We start from the raw sequence: 24,115 nt of genomic DNA on the forward strand, positions 1-24,115 counted from the left end.
GTTCCATCTTTGTCTGGGGCCATAGTTTTTTCTTGCTTGGCATGCCCTAGCAATATGTCCCCGCCATTCACAATGCTTGCAGATTGCATCTAGGAAACGGCACTCGAAACGTGAATGGTTCCCCTCGCAGCCGGTGCAACGAAATTCCTTCCTTTTTATGCTGTGGTCCCTTCTGCCCTGTTCCGAACAGAGTTGATTTAACCCTTCTCCTTCCTCATTGTCTTCTGATGTGGACTCGATGTCCTCGTGGTGGGTTGTGGTGGTGTTTTGGGGGGTTTCCGGTGGCACTTTATTCATTTTCTGCATGGCGGCCACCGATTTCTGCGTTGCTTCTGCTGCGGTAGCCTCTTCTATTGCTTCCTTGAGTGTTATTTTGGGTTTTGTTCATGGTCGACCTTGTAGTGTAAGATCTCTCAGTCCCAGGACCACTCAGTCTCTCATGGCTTCATCCATGTTTAGGAATTTGCATGCTCCGGCGATGTCCCTCAGAGTTGCAATGAAATCGCCGACGCTCTCGCCTTCATTTTGGTCGCGCTGATAAAATTTGTGTTGGTTTATGAGACCGGAAATGGTTGGTGTGTAGTGAGCCCTCAGTATTCTTTCCAAATCCGGCCAGGCCATCGTTTTCACATCGATGGGTGCCGCTAATGCTTTGGCCATCTTGAATACGGTGGGACCGCAATGTGTGAGGAAGACGGCTCTCTTCCTGTGTTCAGATATGTTATTGAGGTTGCTCCCTTTGAGGAACACAAGGAATCAGTCAATGTACAATTCCCAGTCTTTGGTTGCTGGATCGAACGGTGCGGGTGGCGTGTTGTTTCTGGCCATTTTGTTTCGATGGGTTGCCGGTTTTCATCAGTCATCATGTGCTCGCTTGTTCCCTTTGTCTCAGTATCCCACCCTCGTCTCCAGTGTTGGATTGTGGGAATGAGACTCAGGACACCAGCGTAGTAACCATTTGTCTTTACTTCATTCTGGGACTGAGTGCTGAGCCCTTTTACAGTCGCGGCTGTGGCCAGTGACGACCAATTGTAGGTGAGTATGTTAATACATAACATGCCCTGTCAACCTTTTAAAAAATATTCATTTTATAAATCTGTCTACCAGCTGACTAACTAGTAAAATTCATCATGGGCTGCCATCTCACTTACTCTTATGGCTCCTGAATGAAAGACAAATTAAGCCAATTTTCATTCCAGTACAATGAAATTGAAATTGAAAAACAAAATACATTTCCTATTTCATACACACTTCTATCACTAAGATAGCACATCCAGTGGGCATAGACAAATTTACATGCTTGTGAGTGTATTGGGTCACCAAGAACCACCAGTCAATCAGCAGTTACTCTCCAGAGGCAGATGTTGAATAGACATCTATCATCCAATCAATGATGTTTAATGTGAAATTTCAGAATATCCCTTTGTACATCTGAAACATAAATCCAAAAGCAATTCCTATGTTCTCTTCCTCCCAGGAAACACTCCCCCCCCCCCCCAATACATCCACACCGTTTGGTATCTTTTTGAAAATTTGGAATAAACTGTATACTTTTTGTATAGTTCCATTAACCTTTGTTCTGAGGGTTATCTTTTAACAGATAAAGCAACACTTGTTTCTACAATATACAGAATAACAGAAATGGAAGGGCCTTGGAGGTCTTCTAGGCCAACTCCTGCTCAAGTAGGAGACCCTATACCATTCCAGACAAATGGCTGTCAGTTCTCTTTTTAAAAACCTCCAGTGATGGAGCGCCCACAATCACTGAAGGCAAGCCATTCCCCTGATTAATTGTTCTCATTGTCAGGAAATTGATCCTTTGTTCTAGACTGGATCTTTCCTTGCTAGGTTTCCATCTGTTACTTCTTGTCCTTCCTTCTGGTGCTTTGGTGAATAGGGTGACTGAAGAGTAATAGCTCTTCAGAGAAACTGAAGAGGAAATAATATATGATGAACCCATGTTTTTGCTTGCTATAGCACCTGATCTCAGCCTCCTTAAAATCATTGACATTAAGATTCCTGATATTTGGTTCCTTTGTCCAGTCGAATCAATATTGCTATAATAGGAGAATTTGGGCTGTGAAGCAGGCCAACTGTGACACTCCTAGTAGGGTAGAGATCACCAATTAAGCACAGGGAAACTAAATCTGTATAAAACCAATTGATGGAGAAACACAGGAAAAAAGGCTTTCCTTGTTTTCATAAGCTTTAGAGTCATCTGATGTATGCATGTATGTCTGAGTCATGTATGCATGTCATTTTGATCTGCACAACCAACCATCTGAAAATTGTCTGACTGAAGGCAATTGAAAAAACATCCGCTTTAAACTTTTCATTCCCACTACATATTGCACTTTGTCAGTTAAGAAGTAAAAGATCTTTATTTATTGGTCCAGGATTAATTGTATAGACAAATTAGGTGAATTTGCATAAAACATTAAACTCTACTTTATACTACATCAACCATGATGGCAGTTTTAGTGTAAAAACTAAGCTCTTTGAGTTTGAGTTTACATACCCTTTCTGAGTTTTGCTCTAAAACTGTTTTTTTGGTAAAAGTTAATTTTGTGCTTGGTGATGTTTAATCCTGTGTTTATTGAAGGGATAACTTTCCCTATTCAGCTTCAACAAGCAGCAGCTACTGTTGTGATTTAATTATTTGTATTGTGTTTGAATTTTTTCCTGCCTCGTGGTTTTTTTTTCTATCTGGGGAGGGGGTCTTCCTCACTGCTTTAGTACTATCTGGCACTGTCCTTTTGGGGTATACTTCCAAGAGGCAGGATGCAAGCTTGGCACTGATTTTTTTTACTGCCTTTCTGGGGGGCATGTGACCTTTCCTTAAATCTGGATGATTTCCTTAGGATATCTTGTGAGGTGAATGAAACCAGGTGGTATTTTTAAGTGATGCAAATAGATCTAAGAATTGCTTTTCCTGGGTGTGCTCTTTCTGGAGAACTTAAATGACCTCTCTGCTAAAGGGTTTCACTTTATGAGCAAGAGTTGGCTGCTTGATAGTTATCACTGCATGTTAACTATTTTCATTCCCCAAGGTGCTCTGGCACCCTGCCTGATTTGTAACTCTGGCTTGCAGGTATTTTTAATCTAACGATTGGTATTTAGGGCACGCCCAAAGAACCGGTTGTTAAAAAAACTGAATCGCACCCCGGGTAAGGGGCTGGCCTGCATTGCTTGGCCCATCTTATCCCAGCAGGTACACATGTGCACAGGAGGTGGACTCATGCACGCATGCTTGGATGGGGTGAGCCAGGCCTGTGCATGTGTGCGCCCGCTGCCTCCTGCATGCACACGTGCCCACTGGGATGGGATGGGCCAAAGCAACTTGGGCCAGCCCCTTACCGTTTCTAGGATGGCTGCACTTACCAGCCTTTCAGGTGTGTGTGTGTGGGGTGGAAATGTCCGGCAGCAGGGGCTCCACAGCTGGCCCTCCAAGAAGCAGGCATGGCAGTACCGGCAGCAGGCAGAGTTGGTGGGGAGGCATGTGATACAGACCACCAGATGCGCCTGGCTGGGACAGGACAGGTGGATGCCCAGTGCATCCAGCAGGCCAGACCGCGTGCCTCTCCCCTGTGCCTCTGCCTCCAGCTATGGCCACTGCCATGGGCCAAGAAAAGGTGAGGAGGGTGTGTGGCGGCTTCTGCTGCGAGACACCTTCAGTCCACCTACTCTTCCTGTCTGTTTTGGCTTGCGGTTGGAAAGCAGGTCACTGCTGGTCACCTCCTTGGCCCCTTCTTGGGTCTTGCCCTTGGCTTGTGAGTGTGTTCCTCTTGTACACCTGTCGCACCTCAGACTGCTATGGGCTGCTGCCACCACCAAGGCTGCCAGCAGCTTGCGCAGGTCCATTAAGCTGCTGTGTCGCTGCCTGGAGTGTGTGTGTGTGTGTGTGGAGTGCATTCCCCTCATGCACCTGATACATCTTGGTCTCATGCACCCGATGCACCTTGGCCTTGCGGGGTGCTGCTGCTCAGCAGACCCACCCAGCCTGAAGGAGGTGAAGCATCCAGCTAGAAAGGCCAAGTAGAGTGGTAGAGCATACCCAGGCCCAGCAGGCAAAAGGCGGCCATCGCAAACGGGGAAAGCCGGATCTCCATCTGCACCATGGCTGCCCAGGCTCAGCCAGGATTGCATGCCTTCCCCACATCTCTACTGGGCCTGGGAGGCCGTGGCACTGATGGAGATCTGGTTTTCCCCACTTGCAGTGGCCGTCTTTTGCCTGCTGGGCCTGGGTGTGCTCTATCACCTCTACTCGGCCTTTCTAGCTGGCTGCTTCGCCTCCTTCGGGCTGGGTGGGTGTGCTGAGCAGCAGCACCCCGCAAGGCCAAGGTGCGTTGGGTGCATGAGACCAAGATGAGGGGCATGCATTCCACACAAAGGCATGACCCATGAAGGGGCTGAGTAGATGACCAGCGGCAACTGCTCTCCAGCCACAAGCCAAAACAGACAGTGAGACGGAGTAAGCGCATCCAGCGGTCCACATGGACAGCCAGCCCAGTGCTGGTAGTGGGCTCTGGAGCTGCAGTGTGCGCCAGCTAAGCGGCCAGCAGGCTGTGGCTACAGCCGGAAACCATTCCCTCGCACGCAAAGGACAGCGAGTACGTGGTGGCCAATGGTTTCTGGCTGTAGCTGCCCTGCTCCCTGCCTTGCCTCACCTCATCCCACAGGACGAATCCCCTACCCACCCACCAGAGACCCCTGGATTCCCTTCTCAATCCCGCCCGGTGCCCAGAGGCACCACCCACGTGAGTCATCAAACTAGCCATGCCTCTGAGTCACACCCAACTGGCTGCTCTGACCATGCCCCTGGAGGACAATTACAATGCTGATCCGGCCCTCAATGAAATTGAGTTTGACACCCCTGGTATAAATGGTAAGCTTGTGATGATGTCATTAGAGGAATAGAAAGCAGGGTTTGGACATAAGCAATTGTCACTAATGTGTTTTAAGGTGAAGATCAGTGCTGAATAAGGAAAAAGAAAAATGCAGCCAAGATACCAAGGAAACCAATGGCTGTGAGCAGAGAGAACAGAGTGTGGTTTGAAGAATTGCTCACAACTCGTGTTTTCGTGGGTTTAATGATCCGCTCGTTCTGGGTGAGGATGGCATCCCTGGCTCCAGTCCACCTTCCTGGCCCCTTCAAACGGAACTGAAAAGGGTTGCAGGGTCCAAAAAACATGGCCCAGGCCAATATGGGATCCCACAATAGCAGTGAGAATAGATCTGGCTTTGATCCCAAGGCTGCAGCAAGCTCGTCCAGGTAATCTATGAAAACGGTTTGGATTGACTGACTGCGGCTGGTGCCAAACCTTTGTGGGTGGGGAAAATAAAGAAACAATAGCTGAGAGGAGTTGCAATTCTGTGATGGAAATAATTATTTTCCTTCCAACAGTAGATTGTCAATTCCACCCGTCCCACTTACCACATATCCTTGGCACAAAGTGAATTAAAATTTTGTGGAATGTTATTAAAAGTAATGTAAAAATGCCACATTTTGATCACTTGATTGGACCCTCCCTATTTTGAAAAGAAAAAACCCTCAATCCTACATTTTGTATTTTCTTTCTTCCCGGCAGCATTTTATGTCTGAACAGAAATATTTGCTAAACAAAATTTTAGATGAGTTAGAAACAAGAAAACCAAATAATAATGCTACTGTCCAGCTCCCCTCACTAATCATCTGATAACCTGTTGATATTTGGTTTTACATTATTGATATGAAAACATTCTTAATTATTTCATGGTGAGCAAATAAGTATATTTATAATATTTTAATGTTATAAATCCATGCCAAGGCATGTTTCCTGATTTTTTTTCTCAAGTTAAACTATTTTAAAAAGCTATTGCCCACCCATCTATAGCAGAGATTATTAATAACATATCATCATGTTTAGCCCCATCAAATTTGTTCACATTTGGAAAGCTTTATAAGATGGAGAAGTGTCTCCAAATAAGGAAGATTGATGTTCTTTAGGATACAATTATCCAGTCCTAACCATACTGATGCCCAAATGTCAAAATGTGTGTTGTGATGTCATAAGGCAACTTCCGTTCTTTTCTACTTGCATGATGATATTGCATGCAAATATATAATGGACAATGTTTGCACTGTAACCATTACAACACAGGCTTCATTACTTGCTACCTGTTACCCTCTCTCTATATGCCAATGCTTAGGATAGTTCTCTTACCACTTAGTCCTCTTCTCATTTCTTTTAATGGTATCAGCAATCATGGCACGCTCTGAAGGCAGAAGGCTTAACCCTAGGGAGGAAAACCTGAACAAGTCACTTATGCCTCTTAGAAGACACCACAGCACGATAGTCATCTCAGTCCATTCCATTTTTACATAAGGCATACACATATACAATATAATTGGTTTATAACTCACTCTTGCCCTCCAAAAAGATAGAATCCTATTTTTCTTCCCAGTGATATAAAAATCCTAGACGTTGTTGCTATTGTTTTTATAGTCATTATCACTGTCATTTGCTTTTTCTTATAATTTTGATAACTAATATATAGAGATTATTCTTCTTGGAGCGGGTGACAGTAGCAGAGAAAAATTTTAATATCACTTCCCCTTATCATTTCTTCAATTTTCCCCATACTCTATGTATTAAAGCCTTTGTCTATGTTACTTAAAGTGTACTTTTGAATCATTGTTGAAGTCATTGTTTCAATGATGAAAAGAAAATGGGGGGGGGGGGGGGGAAAAAAGATTAAAAGGGCAAGATTATCTTATCTTTATATTCTAATGATGAACATATTACACCAACCTATATACACACATTGTCCATCAACTTCATGGATAATTAGGAATATAATTTATATAGCTGCACCAGTCATTTTGATTCTTTCCTTTGCTGTCATTTACTATTTTGAAGGATCTTTGATGCTCTCTGAGCTTGGTTGTTTTCTTGCAGAAGTTTCATTACCCAAACTGGGTAATATCATCAGTCTGCAAGAAAAAAACCAAGCTCAGAGAGCACCAAAGACCCCTAATTTCAACCCTGAGTTACAAATATTCTCCTTTATTAGTTTATTATTTTAGCTTATATACAACTAATCTGTCAAATTCACTTGCATTGAGTGATGGTTTTAAAAGTGATTCAAACTTGTGATGAATTGGGTTATCAATGGCTTCTAATCCTAAACTTCCTATTTCTCAGCCATAAATGTTAGAGAGCAGCAGTAGAAGAGCCCAATTGATTCTTTGAGCTTCCAAAATGTATCTTTTTGGCCAAGGTAGGAGACCTTATTCCATCCTGAACAAATGGTTGTCCAATCTTTTCTTGAAAACCTCCAGCAATGGAGCATCCATAATTCTACAATTCTGGAAGGCAAGCTGTTTTATTAATTGTTCTCACTGTTAGGAAATTAGATTGTATCTCTCTTTAATGTTACTTCTGTCCTGCCCTCAGGTACATGGAACATAAGTTGATCCCCTATGACAGCCCCTCAAATATTGGATGACAGCTATCAACCTTAATCCTTCTGTTTGTTGGGCTAAACATATCTAGTTAAACCCTTAGCCATTCATCCTGCAGTTTAGGCTCTAGTGCAACTGTTTTTTATATGTTTTAGCCTCCAGTTCCCTAATCATCTTTGTTGCTGTTCTCTGCATTCTTTCTTATCTCTTTTTTTATATTGTGGTGACCAGAACTGGACACAGTAACTGTGGCCTTATTATTTAAAGGGTTATTATCATTTCTTTATGACCTTGATGCTATCCCTTTTTTTGATGCTGCCTAGAACTGAATTGACTTTTTTGGCAGCTGCATCACACTGCAGGTTTGTCCTTGATCCTTCTCATAAGTACTACTGTTGAGCCAGATACTGCCTATTCTGCACCTGTGCAGGACCTTACATTTTCTCACTTTGTTGCATCTTGTTGGTTAGGGTCCAAGTCTGTCAAGATCATTCCAAATGTTGAGTCTCTCTTCCAAAGTGTGACCAATTTCCCACAGCTTAGTGTCATCCACAAATTTGATCATCTCCCTTTCAATTTTCTCATCTAGGTTATTTATGTAGATGTTGAAGACAACTGGGCCAAAGACAGAACCTTAGGGTACCCCATTGCATGTTCCGCTGCATCTGGCTATAATTCCATTGAGGACCACATGCTGAGTACTGAAATTGCTATACCTCAGGATTTTCTAAAAATGACAGTTGGGATTCTTGCAAAAGATAGTAGAAGAATCAATCAGATCCTATCAATAAGGTTTTCTGATTTGCTCAAGAAAGAGCATAGAAACCATAGGACACTTAATTGTTAAGTACTCCACAATACACAAACGCTTGGTTTGCAAATGTAAAGTGTCTTAGTGCAAAATTAACTTGGGATTCTGTGAGTCTAAAGATTTTAAAAAACAGTTCACTCAAATTCAGCCAATCTTCTATCACTAGTACCTTGTTTACTATCGTATCAATTTTTTTTCTTTTATCTAAGAAAAGATACGTTCCAGAGCTTGAAAAAGTTTAAAAATTATAGAACTGAAAGATTGTGATACTTCTTTTTCCTCTTCCTCTTCTTTTATTTTTTAAAGATGTACAAAACTGAGAGAAACATAGACTTCTGTGTGAAGTAGGCAGGCTGCAAAGAGAAGCAAAAGCCACCACTTGTCCTAACCAGCTATTCTATATCTTAATCAGAGTTCATGTTAGTGAAGTTGTTTCCAGGGGAAGGATTTAGAAAACAAATATTTCTTGGCTTAAGAAATATACAAAGATAACTTCTGCAAAGCTTCAGTATACACTTGTTGTGGTTAGCCGGCAGCAGGTGCAGATGGCTGAGGAGAGCGAGGACTCTGATGAGGGGCCAGACCCATCAGGGAGTGGCCTTCAGAGATTGTGGGGGCTGGCAGCAGTGATGAGGTTCCCGAGGAGCCTGTGCCCAGTGCACGTGCACGAAGGATTGCTCGGAGGAAAGAACAATTACACAGCACTCGGGAGTAAGACTGCAAGGTAATGGCCCCTCCCTCAAGAGGATAAAAGCCAGGTTTGGAAAAGCGTTCTTTGCAGACAGCAAAGAAGCTCTGAAGCTCAACTTGTGGACATCTTAGTTCATGTTTGGAGAATCTTGTAAATTAGTTCTTATCTCTGGGTTTTTGGCAGCATTGACAAACACCTTGACAAGACTCTTTCTTGTCGGAGCTAATTAGTGGGAAGCAGCCTTTTATCTGTAAAGGAACAGCATTCGTTATTAAACCTTAAAAGGTGGGGGCTGCTGCCTTAGTCTGTGCTTGCTCTTTGGGAACCCGGTTGGGTCAGAACAACACTTTTATAAAGAAACATGAAACCGTAATGTGCTTTCTCCATTTTGGTGGTATCTCAAGGAGTACCTGCAGTCAAAACAATCTAGATCAATTTGATTATATTTTAAACATAAACCTCAAGCCTCCTCAAGATGGCTGCTGAGCAGTAAGGAGATTTTTCTCTTTTGCTGGCAATCTGCCAATTTTGATGCCTAAGGTGGCTCTCCAGCAGTGCTGCTCCCTGGATTTGAATAGGAGCATTTAGGGAATGGCCCAAGATGACTCTGGGACAGCTGTGGACCCATTTGGGAAAGGGAATCTTGAAGATTCCAGTTCCCTTTGGGAGTGATCAGAAAGTCTTGGGTATCCATCTTCCTGTTAGCATTTTGGTTGGGGTTTTTTTTTTAAGTATGCCTGTGTCTTAATTTCACTGTTTGAATTTTTATTTTGCTTTTTCTCTAGTAGATTGGCTGGCTGAATGCTGATTTATTTCAAACCCATTCTGGACTTTAGCTGTTCTCTTTTTTCTTTTTCCTTTGATTTATGCTATTCTAAATAACTTTTGTTTTCAGTATGTAAACATAATGTGCTTGTGGATTTTGAAGTGTTTTCATTTATTTACATTAATATTGGACTCTCATCATAAGGTATTTGTTCCCTTTTAATTTGCAAAATATTTGGAGTTTTTTTGTCATTAATGTAGCATATAGATGATGGGTCAGTAGTTTGCAAATAGATTTATTCATTTTTAAAAAATTAGGAGGTCTGTTTCACAAGGGGTTGGAACTAATAGTGTAGCCATGTATTACTCAATACTCAACCTAGAGGGGGTAATATGTGAAAAGATGATGGGATTTTTTCTTTTCCTTTTTAAATGCACTTTGTCTTGCATGCTTTTTGTCTTTTTGTTGTTGTTGTTTTAAAATTGAGTTTTGTATTTTAATTTTTTTGAATAAAATGAAAATTGCTAAGAAAAAATAAATATAAATGAAATTATATTTATTAAAAAAGGCTGCAACTTTGGTGGACCTTTAAACTGCATTTCTTATCAAAAAGCCAACAGCAAACTAATGTTTCAAAACTGTGGTTTATCAACCTCAAATAAATTCTGGTTTGTTTATATAAATGAATAATGCATATTACAGTTGGTCCTGGACTTATGACCATAATTGGGACCAGAATTTCTGTAATAAGTTTTTGTGGTTATAAGTTGAGATGGACCTTACTTGTAACAAATTTTGCTGAAGACATTAAGTGAATCATGTAGACATTAAGCAAAGCATGTGGTCATTAAGCAAATTCAGCTTCTCCAATTGGCATTTTTGTCATTTTTTTGTTGGAAATCAGCAAAAAAGATTGCAAATGGCAATCACATAACTGCAAGACACTGCAACCATTGTAAACATAAGCCAGTTTCCAATGCCTGAATTGCAGTCTCGTGACCACAAGGATGGTGCAATGGTCTTAAATGTGAGCAGAAGTCATAAGTCACTTTTACCAAGGTCATTGTGGCTTTGAATTGTCATTAAACAAATGGTTGTACTCTCGGGACTACCTGTACCTTGAATAAATATAGTGTTCTTCATTTCCTTTTATTATTATCCTGTGTCAAATGTTAGATTTCAAGTTTTTTAAGTCAACATGTTATCCCTCTATACTCTGCAGGTCATGATGCCCACTGTTGACCTCACTATATATAAAATATTCATCCTCTTTATAATCTTACCCTTGAAGACTCTTGTAGCCCAGCGTGCCTGCAGTTCTGAAGTGGGCATAATAGGCCCAAGGGGCTGGATGAGACCGATAACAGCCAAGGTTGGCTTCTCCAGATAAGGAGGGAAGACATGCTTATACAGTGGGACACGATTATCCTCTACCTCAAGGACTGATTTGTCCAGGAAAGGGAATGCAACGCTATAGCCTGTTGCAAAGATGACAATGTCTACATTCTCCACTACTGTCCCATCTTCAAATATGGCCGAGGTTTCTGTGAATTGCCTGACAAGTGGTTTCACGCTCACATATCCACACAGGATACGGCTTGGCAGGTCATCATTGAACACTGGTTCTTTCATCAAATACCTAAAACATACAAAACAATAGATGGAAAGCACTGCTAAGAAAAATATAGTATCACCAGTTGACCTTTCATAATACTTTGTACAATTCAATTTTGTCATATTCGGTGAAGAGAAGAGCATTTCCCAGAAGATAAACATTATCTTCCGTCAGGAACTCATTCTAGTTTTCTTAAGCCAGTTTACACTAACATCGCTCCACAGTTTTGCAACATAACTCTTACTCTATACAAAACGGTTTCCCCGTTAAAATTTGATGACATTTACCATTTTTTTCTAAACTAGTTTTAAACTTAATTTTCAATTGTAAAATGTTTAATTGAAAATTAATTAAAAATTTTAAAAGAGCCAGTTCGGTCTTGTGGTTAAGGCATCACGCCATAAACCAAGAGATTGTGAGATATAGTCCTGCCTTAGGCATGAAAGCCAACTGGGTGACTTTAGGCCAGGCACAACCTCTTTTTCATCAGGAAAATAGGAAGAGGAACTTCAAAAATCTAGAATTTGTTTTGCAACATTTTCTCCCACTTTAATCCTGTAAGTAGAGATGGGAGGGATTTGTTGAAAAGATAAACGTTTTTAAAAAGGATATTTCTCACTTTGTCCTTGCATAGGTATGAATAACTCACTGTTTATTTTAAACCTGAGAAAGTGCATACATTGTTAATGTTCTTTAAAAGAAAAAGAAAAAAAAAACCTTGAAAGTGGAAACTAGACATTTGAAGGCTTGACTTCCTACATAAAGCAGCCTGTTTTGCTATACAATTGTAGTATACAAATACACTTGCAATTAAGATGATTGAAAGACTATTAAGTCACTGAAAGACACCACACTTGCTTCTCCTACATACCCTAGCCAATAAAGACTTGGCTGTTTCCCCAAGCATTTCGGGTGGGGACAGGGAGAAGTAGAAAGCTCTGCTCTTGATTGGTTTTTGTTGTTCTTGTCTCTATTGGGATGTTTTCTGCAATTTCAGACATTTGGGTTGTTGATTTTTGCTATTCGATTTAATTCCTATATGACTGTACAATACAGTAAAGACCATGCTGTATTCATTAAAGAGTTCTCATATTGCATTGCAAAAACACCCAGCAAACTAATACCCAAGAAGTAGAAGGGATTTCAGGAGTAGACACTATTGCTGAATAAATCTCTGGAGATCAGCAAGGCAACAAAAGTGATCCATGAAGAGACACAGTAAGAAACATGTTTTTACAGATATCTGAGTTTTTAAAGTGGTTTTTCAACATAGAAATAAATGGAAGCTAATACTGATAGTCAAAGATTATTTAACTTTACTCATCAAATTTTATTTTATTTTTTACCAATTCGATTTTGCTTGGTTTTACAGAATGGTGCAGGTGGTGAAATTCAGCACAATTCCATACCTTGACTAGCTTTAAGGTTAAATTACTAATTTTGCAAGTGATTGTTGTAATAACTAGCAATAACTATAAAGACAGTCTCATGACAATTACATAATTATGCATTTCTATGCATTATACCTGTTTTGAGGCACCAAGCCATAGTTTTCATGATTGAACCATTGATTCATCTTCTGTTCTGTCATCCATTTCAAAACAAACCACGGGATAGAATTTCGGATAAAATTAATAAAACGAGAGTGATAGATGGTGTCCCAGGGATAGCCATTGTCAGATGCTCGACTCATCACCCAGGTGCCTCCCCTGGCACTGAGGACCACCTATATAACCACAAGGGAAGGGTTGAAGATATCTATTTTGATGCTATCCTTTTCCTGAAACCAACTTTTTTTTTTCTTTAGCCTACTGCAACATTTGAGTATAGGTACATGATGCTCTCATAATCGTTTTCCACTCTATAAATATTAACTTTTCTATAGTCTTCTGTTATTTTTAATCATTTAATTTATAATTAGAGGTGTTATTATTGCTTTGATTCTCAAAGAAACAGCTTTTTTTTTCAGCATACACCACAAACTCATGCTGTAGTTATAGGAGGGATGCTATAGATTTTAGCTCTTGATTCAGAGGTGGTATTCAACAGGTTCTGACCAGTTCTGGAGAACTGGTAGCAGAAATTTTGAGTAGTTCAGAGAACTGGCAAATACCATCTCTGACTGGCCCCTCCCCCAACTATTCTCTGCCTCCTGAGTCCCAGCTGATCAGCTGGATCTTTTTTTGTTGTCCTGCACAGGAGAACAGAGCTGGAAAGCAGGTTAGTGGGATGGGAACTGAATGGAATTTTGCAGTAATCTTCCCCCAGGAGTGGGGAGGGAATGGAGATTTTACAGTATCCTTCCTCTGCCACGGCCATCAAGCCACACCCACCAAGCCTCGCCACACCTACCAAGCCACGCTCACAGAACCGGTAGAAAAGTTTTTTGAATCCCATCACTGTCTTGATTATATTATAATTCTGTGCTTTTCTGGTAGACGTATGGGATTCTAATATGTCCCACCTAGTGGGTATTTCCTATGCAAATAAATGATGAAAATAAAAATACTACAGAACCATGATACCAAGTCAGAGAATAGCCAAAGTACATGAAACCTAGCAAATTTGAGGTTTCAATGTCCAAAGTATATCCGAAGATCTGAGAAAAGGAAATGTTAGTACCATAAAACTATTCTGTTGCTCAGAAATGAAGAGCACTTAATGTGGCTATAAGATCAGTGAATGCTCAGAGATCTTAAACATCCTTTGCTCTTTGAAAATATTGTTACCATTAAATTAGCTTGAAATAGATTTCTTAGCAATTCAAACACTTACAAAATTGTAAAGTTTATCTGGTTCTAATGAAGGTCAGAATGTTCAACTGTTGTAACAAATTTCAAAATATGTGAGATTTGTGATGCAAGCAGTTCATATTATTCAAAAAGCAATGTACACAGGGAAAATTCAGGAGCAAGATTAGCACTCTGAATTAGGCTGAAATAGCATTCATTTGAATTTGACAAATCACTTTTGCCTTTTTCTATGGAGTTTGTCCTGAGACATTTAAAATTCGTTTGTTTGCATTTGTCATCTAAAAAGATACTCCTTTGGTCTTTTTAGCTGCCAGGAAAAGGGAGTGGGGGAAAATAGTGCATTCTTAAGTGCCTAGATAATCACCCTGGCAGCCCAAAGTTGTTGGAGCACAAGAAAATTATTGGAGAGCATGATTGATGACTCTTGGGGATGGATGTTCCCATTGGAGAATACATATCCAGGAGGTGGGGGGAAGACCAGGGTCAAGGGGGAAATGAATGATATATTTTAATATCGGCTGCACCCAGCTAACACCAACATGTCCATTTCTAATAAATCAATTTTCTTTTCTCTGAGATGCGGCTAGAGACTTATGATTTGAATGGGGGTGGATTTGTTGGAGTCCTGACAGCCATATTTTTTCTGTGGTTTATCTGTTTTCTAATTCTGGCACACTGAAATTAGAGGTAAAAGGGGAATTATCCTCCCTTTCTTGGTAATCCATTTGGGTACAGAATATGTGGGATTATTTTAATCTGGCAAATTCTGAATTTATTCCAGAATTATTACATGATTTGAATGGAGGTGGATTTGTTGGAGTCCTGACAGCCATATTTTTTCTGTGGTTTATATGTTTTCTAATTCTGGCACACTGAAATTAGAGGTAAAAGGGGAATTATCCTCCCTTTCTTGGTAATCCATTTGGGTACAGAATGGTTTGCATGGTTGAAAAGTGAAGCCTCTTTTATCCTCTTTTATTTTGATGAAGCCAAGAATGAATTTGTTTTGCTTTCCATTAACAAGATTGGGTTTTATGTTTTGGCAAATGGATTCTACAATTCAAGAAAAGCAGAGAAGGCCTAGGGAGATTTTTCTTTTTGTAAGAAACTGATGGATGCATGATCCAATATCATGTTACTCCTTTCAAGAATCCCTTCTAGCCATCTGTTTTTGTTAAAAAAAAACAACCCTCAGGAGCATGGTATGCAATTTTTATATTTATACCTATATTTTTCTGTATCTCTTTCACTTCCCCTAATCCTGTTCTCTTGTGTGCGCGCGTGCATGTTCTTTTTGAATTGAGTCTTCTTTCATGCTTTGGACCTGCTGCAAAATCTTAAGACCACATCTGAAATATTATAATTTCCCCCAAACAACCTATTCTCCCTTTACCTTCTTTGCTTTCTTGCAGATCTCCACAGCAATGTCAGCAGCTGAATTTCCCATTCCAATGATCACAACAGTCTTCCCTTCAAATCCTTCTGAATCTTTGTAATTTTGGCTGTGGAATGAATTCCCCTTGAACTTTTCAAAACCTGCCACGAAACAAGCCACAACTATAATACAATAATTTGGGGTTGCATGTGACTACTTTGGTTGTAGAAAGAAAGAAATAATTCACACAATATTGAAGTGAAAATATTTAGAAGTTAACAGATAACAGATAATCAGAGTTGGAAGGGACCTTGTAGGTCCTCTAGTCCAACCCCCACCCAAGCAGGAGACCTTACACCATCTCTGACAAATGGCAGTCCAGTCTCTTCTTGAAAGCTTCCAGTGACGAAGCTCCCACAACTTCCGAGGGCAAACTGTTCCATTGGTTGATTGTTCTCACTGTCAGAAAGTTTCTCCTTATTTCCAGGTTGAATCTCTCCCTGTTCAGTTTCCATCCATTATTCCTTGTTTTTTTAAGGTGCTTTAGAAAATAGCTTGACCCCTTCCTCTCTGTGGCAGCCCCTGAAATATTGGAACATTGCTATCATGTCTCTCCTGGTCCTTTTCTTCACTAGACTAGCCATGCCCAGTTCCTGTAACCGTTCTTCATATGTTTTAGTCTCCAGTCCCCTAATCATCCTGGTTGCTCTTCTCTGCACCCATTCTAGAGTCTTAACATCTTTTTTATAGTGTGGTGACCAAAACTGGATGCAGTATTCTAGGTGTGGTCTTACTAAGTCTTTATAGAGTGGTATTAGTACCTCACTTGATCTTGATTGTATCCCTCTGTTAATGCAATTGAGGATTGCATTAGCTTTTTTTGGCTGCTGCTGCACACATTATTTATTTATTTTATTTATTTATTTTATTTGTCAATTGGTTACAAGATAATAGGTATAAGTAAAAACATAGTTATGAATACATGGATACATATAAGAAAAATAAAAAAAATATAAAAGAAACAATAGGATAGGGACAGTAGGCACGTTGGTGCGCTTATGCACTGCTGGCTCATATTTGGCAGGTTGTCCACTAAGACTCCAATATCCCTCTCACAGTTACTGCTATTAAGCCTGTTTCACCCAGTCTATATGTGTATTTTTGGTTTTTCTTTCCTAAGTGTAGGACTTTACTTTTCTCTAGTATTTTATGTCTAAATCATTTTTTAAAATGTGACTAGAAATTCATGTAATGTACAAGAAAATATTGTTAATTATATCACATCACTATTTACAAATATGATTATGTGAACTCATAGCCTTCTATCCCAGTGACATGTTAAAGACCAAACTTGAAACAAAGTACTGATGCCTTGTTTCCCTCTGGAGCAGATGGGTAAACTTCAGCAGGCAGCTATGACTAGAGAAAGAGGAAGGAGAAAAGGTGTGCCATCCCTTCTCCTCCATGTAGAATTTCAATTCCTTCCCTCTTTAAGAAGTTAAAATGTGAGCTTGCTATACTATAAAAATAAAGAGTACTACATGATTTGCTTTCATCTTTTTGTTCGCACAACTGGACGTAAAGGATATGTTGCAAAATTTGTAACTTTTTGTAACATTTTGTTTGGACTCAGGATAAAAATTTACATCAAGAATGACATAGGGATAAACATAGATATCATGGGTGAGAAAAGAAATCTTTTTAATCATGGAATTTCAAGCAAGAATATAAAGAAAAGTGATTTTTTTCTTCATTTTTTCTTGACAAATGCTGCATCTATACAACAAAACATAGAAACATAGAAAACTGACAGCGTAAAAAGTTCAAGTGGTCCATCAAGTGGACCTAGTGCCCTTTGAGGTATTTTATTTCTTTGGTTTTTAAAAATTATTATCTCTTTTATTCATTAAACATGAAACTCTGTTGACTGAACATTTAAAAATGTATCACAGATATAATTGATTGGCGCTGATGGTAGATACAGGTTGCTGCCAGCATCCTAGGTATCAACCATCTTCTTAAAATGTACGATGTTCCAAGTAGCACAGTTTTTTGCATGTCCGCTGCTGTTATTGTAAAATTTGTATAATAATAATAATAATAATAATAATAATAATAATACAATGGACAGCACTTAAAAAACATTGAAGGAAAATGTGATGACAACTTGACATTGGCATAGCTTAAAATGGGAACCATCAAGAAAGATATGGAAGGTTTAATATTTGCTGCTCAAGAGCAAGCACTACAAACTAATGCCATGAAAGCGAAGATACAAAAAAACACTGACAATCCAAACTGCCGACTTTGCAATGACAAAGTTGAAACTGTTTCACATTTAATATGTGAATGCAGCAAAATTGCACCAAATGATTACAAAGCTAGACACAACCAAGTTGTTAAACTAATCCACTGGCCATTATGTAAAAAATACGACTTACTTTATCCGAAAAGTCATGGGAACACAAAGTGGAAAAAGTTGTCGAAAATGAGAAGGTGAAGATCTTGTGGGACTTTCGAATACAGATGGATCATCATTTAGAACACAACACACCAAATATCACAGTCATCAAAAACCAAAGCGTACAATTTATTGATATCGCTGTACCAGGAGACGCCAGAGTCAAAGAAAAAGAACTAGAAAAAAAATCATGAAATATCATGACCTGGCCATTGAAAGTATCCGATTATGGATGAAACATGTGACACTGATACCCATTGTCATCGGGACACTTAGCACCATGTCCAAGAATTGTACACAGTACATCAAGAAATTGCGGCTTCCTGCAATAACACCAGTAGAACTGCAAAAAACTGTATTACTCAGAACATCGTACATCTTAAGAAAATATTTGGTTGATACCAGCAACCCCTATCAACCATCAGTTCCAGTTAATATTGGTGATACATTTTTAAATGTTCAGTTGACTGAGTTTCATGTTTAATGAATAAAGTACATAATAATACAATTTTTGTCAGATAATGGATATGTGTTTATTCCAGGCATGTTTAAACCCGGCATGTTTAAACATATGACTGACTCACTACCTCCACTGGAAGTTGATTCCAAGCTTCCACTTCTCTTTCTGTGAAGCAATACTTTCTACCATTACTTTTGAACTTTCCTCCTGTCACTTTGAGGTTGTGTTCCGTGTTATTGATTTTTGCTTAATGTTGAAAATACTGCCTTCTAGAACCTTATTCACACCCTTAATATAATTAAAGTTTTCAGTAATGTCCTCCCCTTTCCTTCTTATGCTCCAAGCTGTACTTACTCACTTCCTTCAATCTCTCCTTATACATATAATCTATAAAATTATAATCAAATATAAAAAGCTAAGTAAAATACTGTTTCTGATTATATTTTTCTGGTCTGTAACATTTTCCCTTCAATTTACAAATGCATCTGGGTGCCAGGCAAGAAGTCAGGTTCTTTGTTATGTAATGTTTAAAAGATATAATTAAACATCACCCTGCATCCCAACATTCCAGCACAATCCATAGCTATTTCATTGAACTCTATGACAGAGCTGAATTTATCTCATCCCCAATCACTGGATCCTGGGACTAGACTGTGCTATTCCTAAACATTTGCAAAAACATTCATAGCTTCGATGTTCTGTTAAGCCAAGCCATACCAGGAAAAGAATTTAACGGAGTATATGTTTCTATCTGGTGTCCCGTACAGACCATGACAGCATCAAAGGTGAAGGATTCCTGCTTTCCATCTTTCTCTAGAATCACATTCCATTGGCCAGTGGTAGAGAAATCTTGACATTTTTCTACATGGACAACTGGAGACTAATATAAAAACAGAGAAGGATATAGTTATTATATACAGTAATTGTTGGCTGCTAAAATTGCTTGTCTCATTTTGTTTCCTTGAGTGCTATGAAGCTAAAGAACAAGCCTGGGATTTACACAATTGCCATGTATGATATGCATTTCTCCAGCCAGGAGAAATGACAAGGCTGATTGGTTGGAATTGTGTTTACAGATTTTATGTGGAACAAATTAAGGTGATTTCCCTTGCTTTGTTTTATCTCTCACCAAATGTTATCTGCCAGTGAGGAATAAATATGGTACACCAATCATTCTTCCTGTGGATTGGAGGAAGAGAGACTTTTGACTGTTGCACAGTGCACATTTTGGGAACAAGGGGGATTGTGAAAAAATTATAGAGACACTAGGGAGAAAACTCATAGGATCTTTTTTAAAATAACAGAAGGAGCCACCTTAAAAAAAGAGAGCCTCCCAAGAAATCAAAGCTGTCGTCACAGTGATATTGTTTACTTTCCATAGGGCTCTATGGAAGTTTGCCAAATTCCTCCTGCTAGAGGGTCTCTTGGGACCTAAGCCACCCTGGAGGGGTGGTGAAGAAGAGAGGACACTCTTGTTTGATCTGAAGGAAAGCTCTCAATCCAGTAGGAAGAAAAAGATGGCCATTGCGTGCCTGACTGAGACTGTGACAGCCCAACTGTAGAAGAATGAATGAAGATTGAGGAGGAACAGTGTGGCTGAACTGGGTGAGAATTTTCCAACTTCTGTTGACGAATTTCTCCCCTTTAAAAATTGGCTTGAGTGACAGAGGGACTGTAAAAGAGGGAGGTGGATTTGTATACCTTCCACCCCCTAAGAATAGCGGTGAATAAGCACAAATGATGAAATAGTTCTGGACAAGAAGTGAACTATTTGAGAGAAATAAGTGTTAAAAGAGGAAAATTGGACTGGCTATCTTAATGACAATATTAATTGGATTTTATTGAACTAAAACTTTTTGGGAATGCAAAACTTGGACCTTGGAATCCCTAAAAGAAAAATAATATGCACACAAAGCATTTGACAATGTTAATTGACAATTTATGTTATGACAACTAAAATACATGGACTTTGGGGAGAATTTTATTAATATGATTAAAACAATGTATCACAAACAATCAGCTGAGGTGATGGTAAATGGGGACATGACAGAGAACTTTGATATAAAAAAAGGCACTAGACAGGGATGTCCACTGTTCCCTTCACTATTTATACTGATTCTGGAAATATTAGCCAGAAATATTTGACAGGATGAAGAAATAGAAAATATGGAAATAAAAAAAAGAAATACAAGCTACAGACATCTGCAGATGATTTGGTCTTTATACTAGAAGACCCACTAGAACCACTGGACTGAAGTTAATTAGAAAGATAGAAGAATATGGGGATGTTGCAGGATTGAAAATAAATAAAGACAAGACAAAAAAATTAGTTAAAAACCTCACAGATACACAAAAAAGAGTGTTGATGGAAAGAACTGATATATAGATAATCAAAAAAGCGAACTACTTAGGGATACAACCAACAGCAAAATGTGCAACAATTAAAGAGGATAATTATATGAAACTGATGCAACAAATTAAATTAGATTTGGAGAAATGGAAAGATCTGCTATTGTCATTAACAGGAAGAATAACTACTATAAAAATAAACATTTTATCAAGACTATTATATTTATTCCAAACAACTCCAATAAAATTGGGGGGAAATATTTTGAAGAACTAAATAAAATAATATTAAGATATATTTGGTTAGGGAAAAAAGCAAGAATAGGTTTGAAAATATTGCAAGACTCTGAAAAAAGAGGTTGGTTTTTTTTGCCAAATTGGGAATTGTATTATCAGGCCTTGGTATTTACATGGGTGAAAGAATGGATCAATTTGAGGCATAAAAGACTATTAATTTTAGAAGGACACGACCTTCAACTAGGTTGCCATGCTTTTTTATGGTATGGGAAGAATAAGATACATAGCTATTTTCAAAGACATCATGTTAGAAATGCATTATTATCAGCATGGGTTAAAATTAAAGAACAACATTATTTGAAAATATAAGTCTGGCTTTCCACAATGGAAGCATTGATACATCCTAATGTTATCAATGTGGAAAAAATTGTAAGATAGAAAGATATTTTGAATGAAAAAGAGGAACTAAAAACCAAGCAGAAACTTAGTAGTCAAGGGACAGAGATTGCATGGTGGCAACAAATGCAGATACAGTCTTGATATGAGAAAGATGCTAAAATGTATGGTTTCAATAAAGAATTAACAGAATTGGACCAGATACTAACTGGAACAGATGAAAAACTGATAAAGAAAATATATTGTTACTTATTAGGTATTAAACTTGAAAGTGAGCAGGTAAAGGAGACAATGATTGTTTGGGCTAAAATTTTGGTTATTCAATAGAACTAGATAAATGGCAGAAATTGTGGGATATAAATGTTAAATTGACTATGTCAACTGCATATAAAGAAAATTTGTATAAAATGTTCTATAGATCAGCAGTCACCAACTAGTGGTCCGCAGACCACCAGTGGTCCACGAGAAAAATTTTGGTGGTCCACAGTGCACCCAGGTGGAGGAGCTGCTCCGGGATGACCAATGGGCCAGTCCTGTGACTAGAGCTCTGGAATATAGGACTGGCCAGGCAGTTCATGGTGGGGGCTGGAAATCTCCACCATAGAGGGTGGTACGTGCAACGTGCAACTTTGCAGGAGGTGCAACGTACAAGGAATAGCACAGCCCTCGCCGGCCGGAACAAGGTAATGATGTTGTTGTGGCGGGGAGGGGGGGGTGGCAGCAGTGCAAGCAGGCCAAAGCAATGGGTGTCGGCAACCCGCAGCTCTTTCGTCCCCCTGCTGTGGCTCCCTGTCTGCTGAACTCACCAGTGTCTGGCCCCACCCCTCACCCTTCCCTCCCAATCACTCCTTGCCTTCCCTGAGAAGGTAAGGGTGGGGGATGGAGATTCTCTCCATATTCCAGAGTGGGAGCAAAGCACCCTGTACTTGTTTCATCTCTTGCTGGGTCTCGCGGGCCCTTCTTTCTGCCCTTTTTGGTGCTGTGTGCACCTTGGTCACTCAGGGAGGCATGCAACTTCCTCTCCACCTTGAGACACTGAACCAGCCTGCTCTTGCTGTGCACAACACAATTAAATTTAGCACACTTCACAATGGAGGAGATGGCATCCCCTTCTCCTCCTGGAGATGTGGAGCATTGGCCACAGCCAGGGTGGGCAAGTGTCTCAGGGTAGGTCATGCATCTCCCTGAGCGACTGAGCACCAACAAAGACCGAAGAAGTACACGTGAGACCCAGAGAGTGCTGGAGAATCAGAATGAGAGAGAGAGACAGAGACAGACAGACAGACAGACAGATGCTCCTCTGCAAAAAATAAAAGTAAGTTGGGTGCTGCTTTGCCCTGGAAGTGAGTGGCTGGATAGGCAGTTGGCTGAGGCCTACAAGCTATAACTTTCCTCCCTGTGTTGATAGCTCCTTTAGGCTCCCTTGCTTGGCTTCAGGGCCAGCTTGTTAGCAGGACTCGGCCTGGGGGAATCCCAAGGGACAGGGAACATCAAGTCCCTCAAAGGGTGGGAGAGGCCTGGAGCAGGCAGGCCTGAGACTGCACTAGGCCTCCAAGGGTTTGCTCCACCCCCGAGGCACCCAGTTCTCCACTTAACAACCTGTACATTCATTTAATGATTCATTGGGGAGAGCAGGGATGGGGGACCATTAGGCTTGACATTTCTATTAATGATTGTTACAACTTGCAATTGTAATGGGCAGACTCAATTACAGTTATAAGTCAAGGACTACCTGTATTTATTTTTATCCTGTCTTTATTGTTTTTATAAATAACTCAAGATGTGAACATGCCTCTCTTCCAGGGGTGGGATTCTACCGGTATGGACCAATTCTATAGAACTGGTTGAAACGATTCTGCACAGTTCGGAGAACTGGCAAATCACACCACTGGCTGTCCGTGCCCCTCCCCTCCCGCCCCTCCCTGCCCAGTCACTCCTTACCTGGCATGCATGCCATCCAACTTGCCTACGTTGTACCTTCACCTAATTTTTGGTAAGTTGCTATTTTTCTTTTTCTTTTTTCTGATGATCAACTGTTCCGACTATCAGCTGTGCCAGGTGATTTAGATTAGCTAGAAAGCAGGAAATCATGGAATTTCTTGTTTTCTAGCTAATCAAAATCGCTGTTGTACTGCTTTGCCTTTGCCCAGGAGCCTTCCCTGAGTCAGGGGTGGTATTCAGGGGGTTATGGGGGGGAGATGTGGCCTGAGAGCAGAGCTGAACCTTCCTTAGGACTGAAGCTTCTACTTTTCAGTGCAGACTCAAGCAGCAGATTGCAGAATGGTAGATCTGTGAGTGAATCTGTGATTCTGCAAGCAACTCAATCTGCCCGCTTTGCCTGATTTTGGGTAAAAGTTGCTCTTTTTTTAATTAAAAGAATCAATATTTACATAAATATTTACAATATTTACATACAAGCCGTGCCCAGCCAGTCACGTGACCACCAAGCCATGCCCAGTCAGCAAGCCATGACCACCCAATCACATGACCACCAAGCCACACCCACAAATTAGGCCACGCCCAGAGAACCGGTTGTTAAGACATTTGAATCCCACCCCTGCTCTCTTCTCCTATTTCCCCAACAACAACAATCCTGTGGAGTAAGTTGGGTTGAGAGAGAGTGGCTGGCCTGAAGTCACCTGGCTAGCTTTGAAGCTTAAAGTGGAACTAGAATTTAAAGTCTCCTGAGTTCTAATCTGGTGCCTGCACCACTAGAGTAATTAGATAGAAAACTAGATTAAGTGGAATTACTCTACATTG

At 40.0% G+C, this 24,115-nt stretch overlaps 1 protein-coding gene across 2 annotated transcripts in view; it reads right to left on the reverse strand.

The window, feature by feature from the left end:
• Positions 1 to 4,842: 4,842 nt before the first annotated feature.
• The window catches only part of FMO2 (flavin containing dimethylaniline monoxygenase 2), a 26,957-nt gene continuing 7,684 nt past the window's right edge, over positions 4,843 to 24,115 (reverse strand). For both annotated transcript variants that reach the window (XM_026682201.2, XM_087960950.1), the window contains exons 4-9: positions 19,094 to 19,256; positions 15,474 to 15,616; positions 12,854 to 13,053; positions 10,996 to 11,351; positions 6,204 to 6,276; positions 4,843 to 5,321 (exon numbers count right to left, since the gene is read on the reverse strand). In XM_026682201.2, coding sequence (XP_026537986.1) covers positions 4,970 to 5,321; positions 6,204 to 6,276; positions 10,996 to 11,351; positions 12,854 to 13,053; positions 15,474 to 15,616; positions 19,094 to 19,256 — 1,287 coding nt within the window. In that variant the 3' untranslated portion in view covers positions 4,843 to 4,969. The remainder of the gene's footprint in view (positions 5,322 to 6,203; positions 6,277 to 10,995; positions 11,352 to 12,853; positions 13,054 to 15,473; positions 15,617 to 19,093; positions 19,257 to 24,115) is intronic.

Source organism: Notechis scutatus, chromosome 3 (genome assembly GCF_049901735.1).
Source record: "Notechis scutatus isolate UNSWTSFEM ecotype Mainland chromosome 3, rNotScu1.2, whole genome shotgun sequence".
Classification (NCBI taxonomy): domain Eukaryota; kingdom Metazoa; phylum Chordata; class Lepidosauria; order Squamata; family Elapidae; genus Notechis; species Notechis scutatus.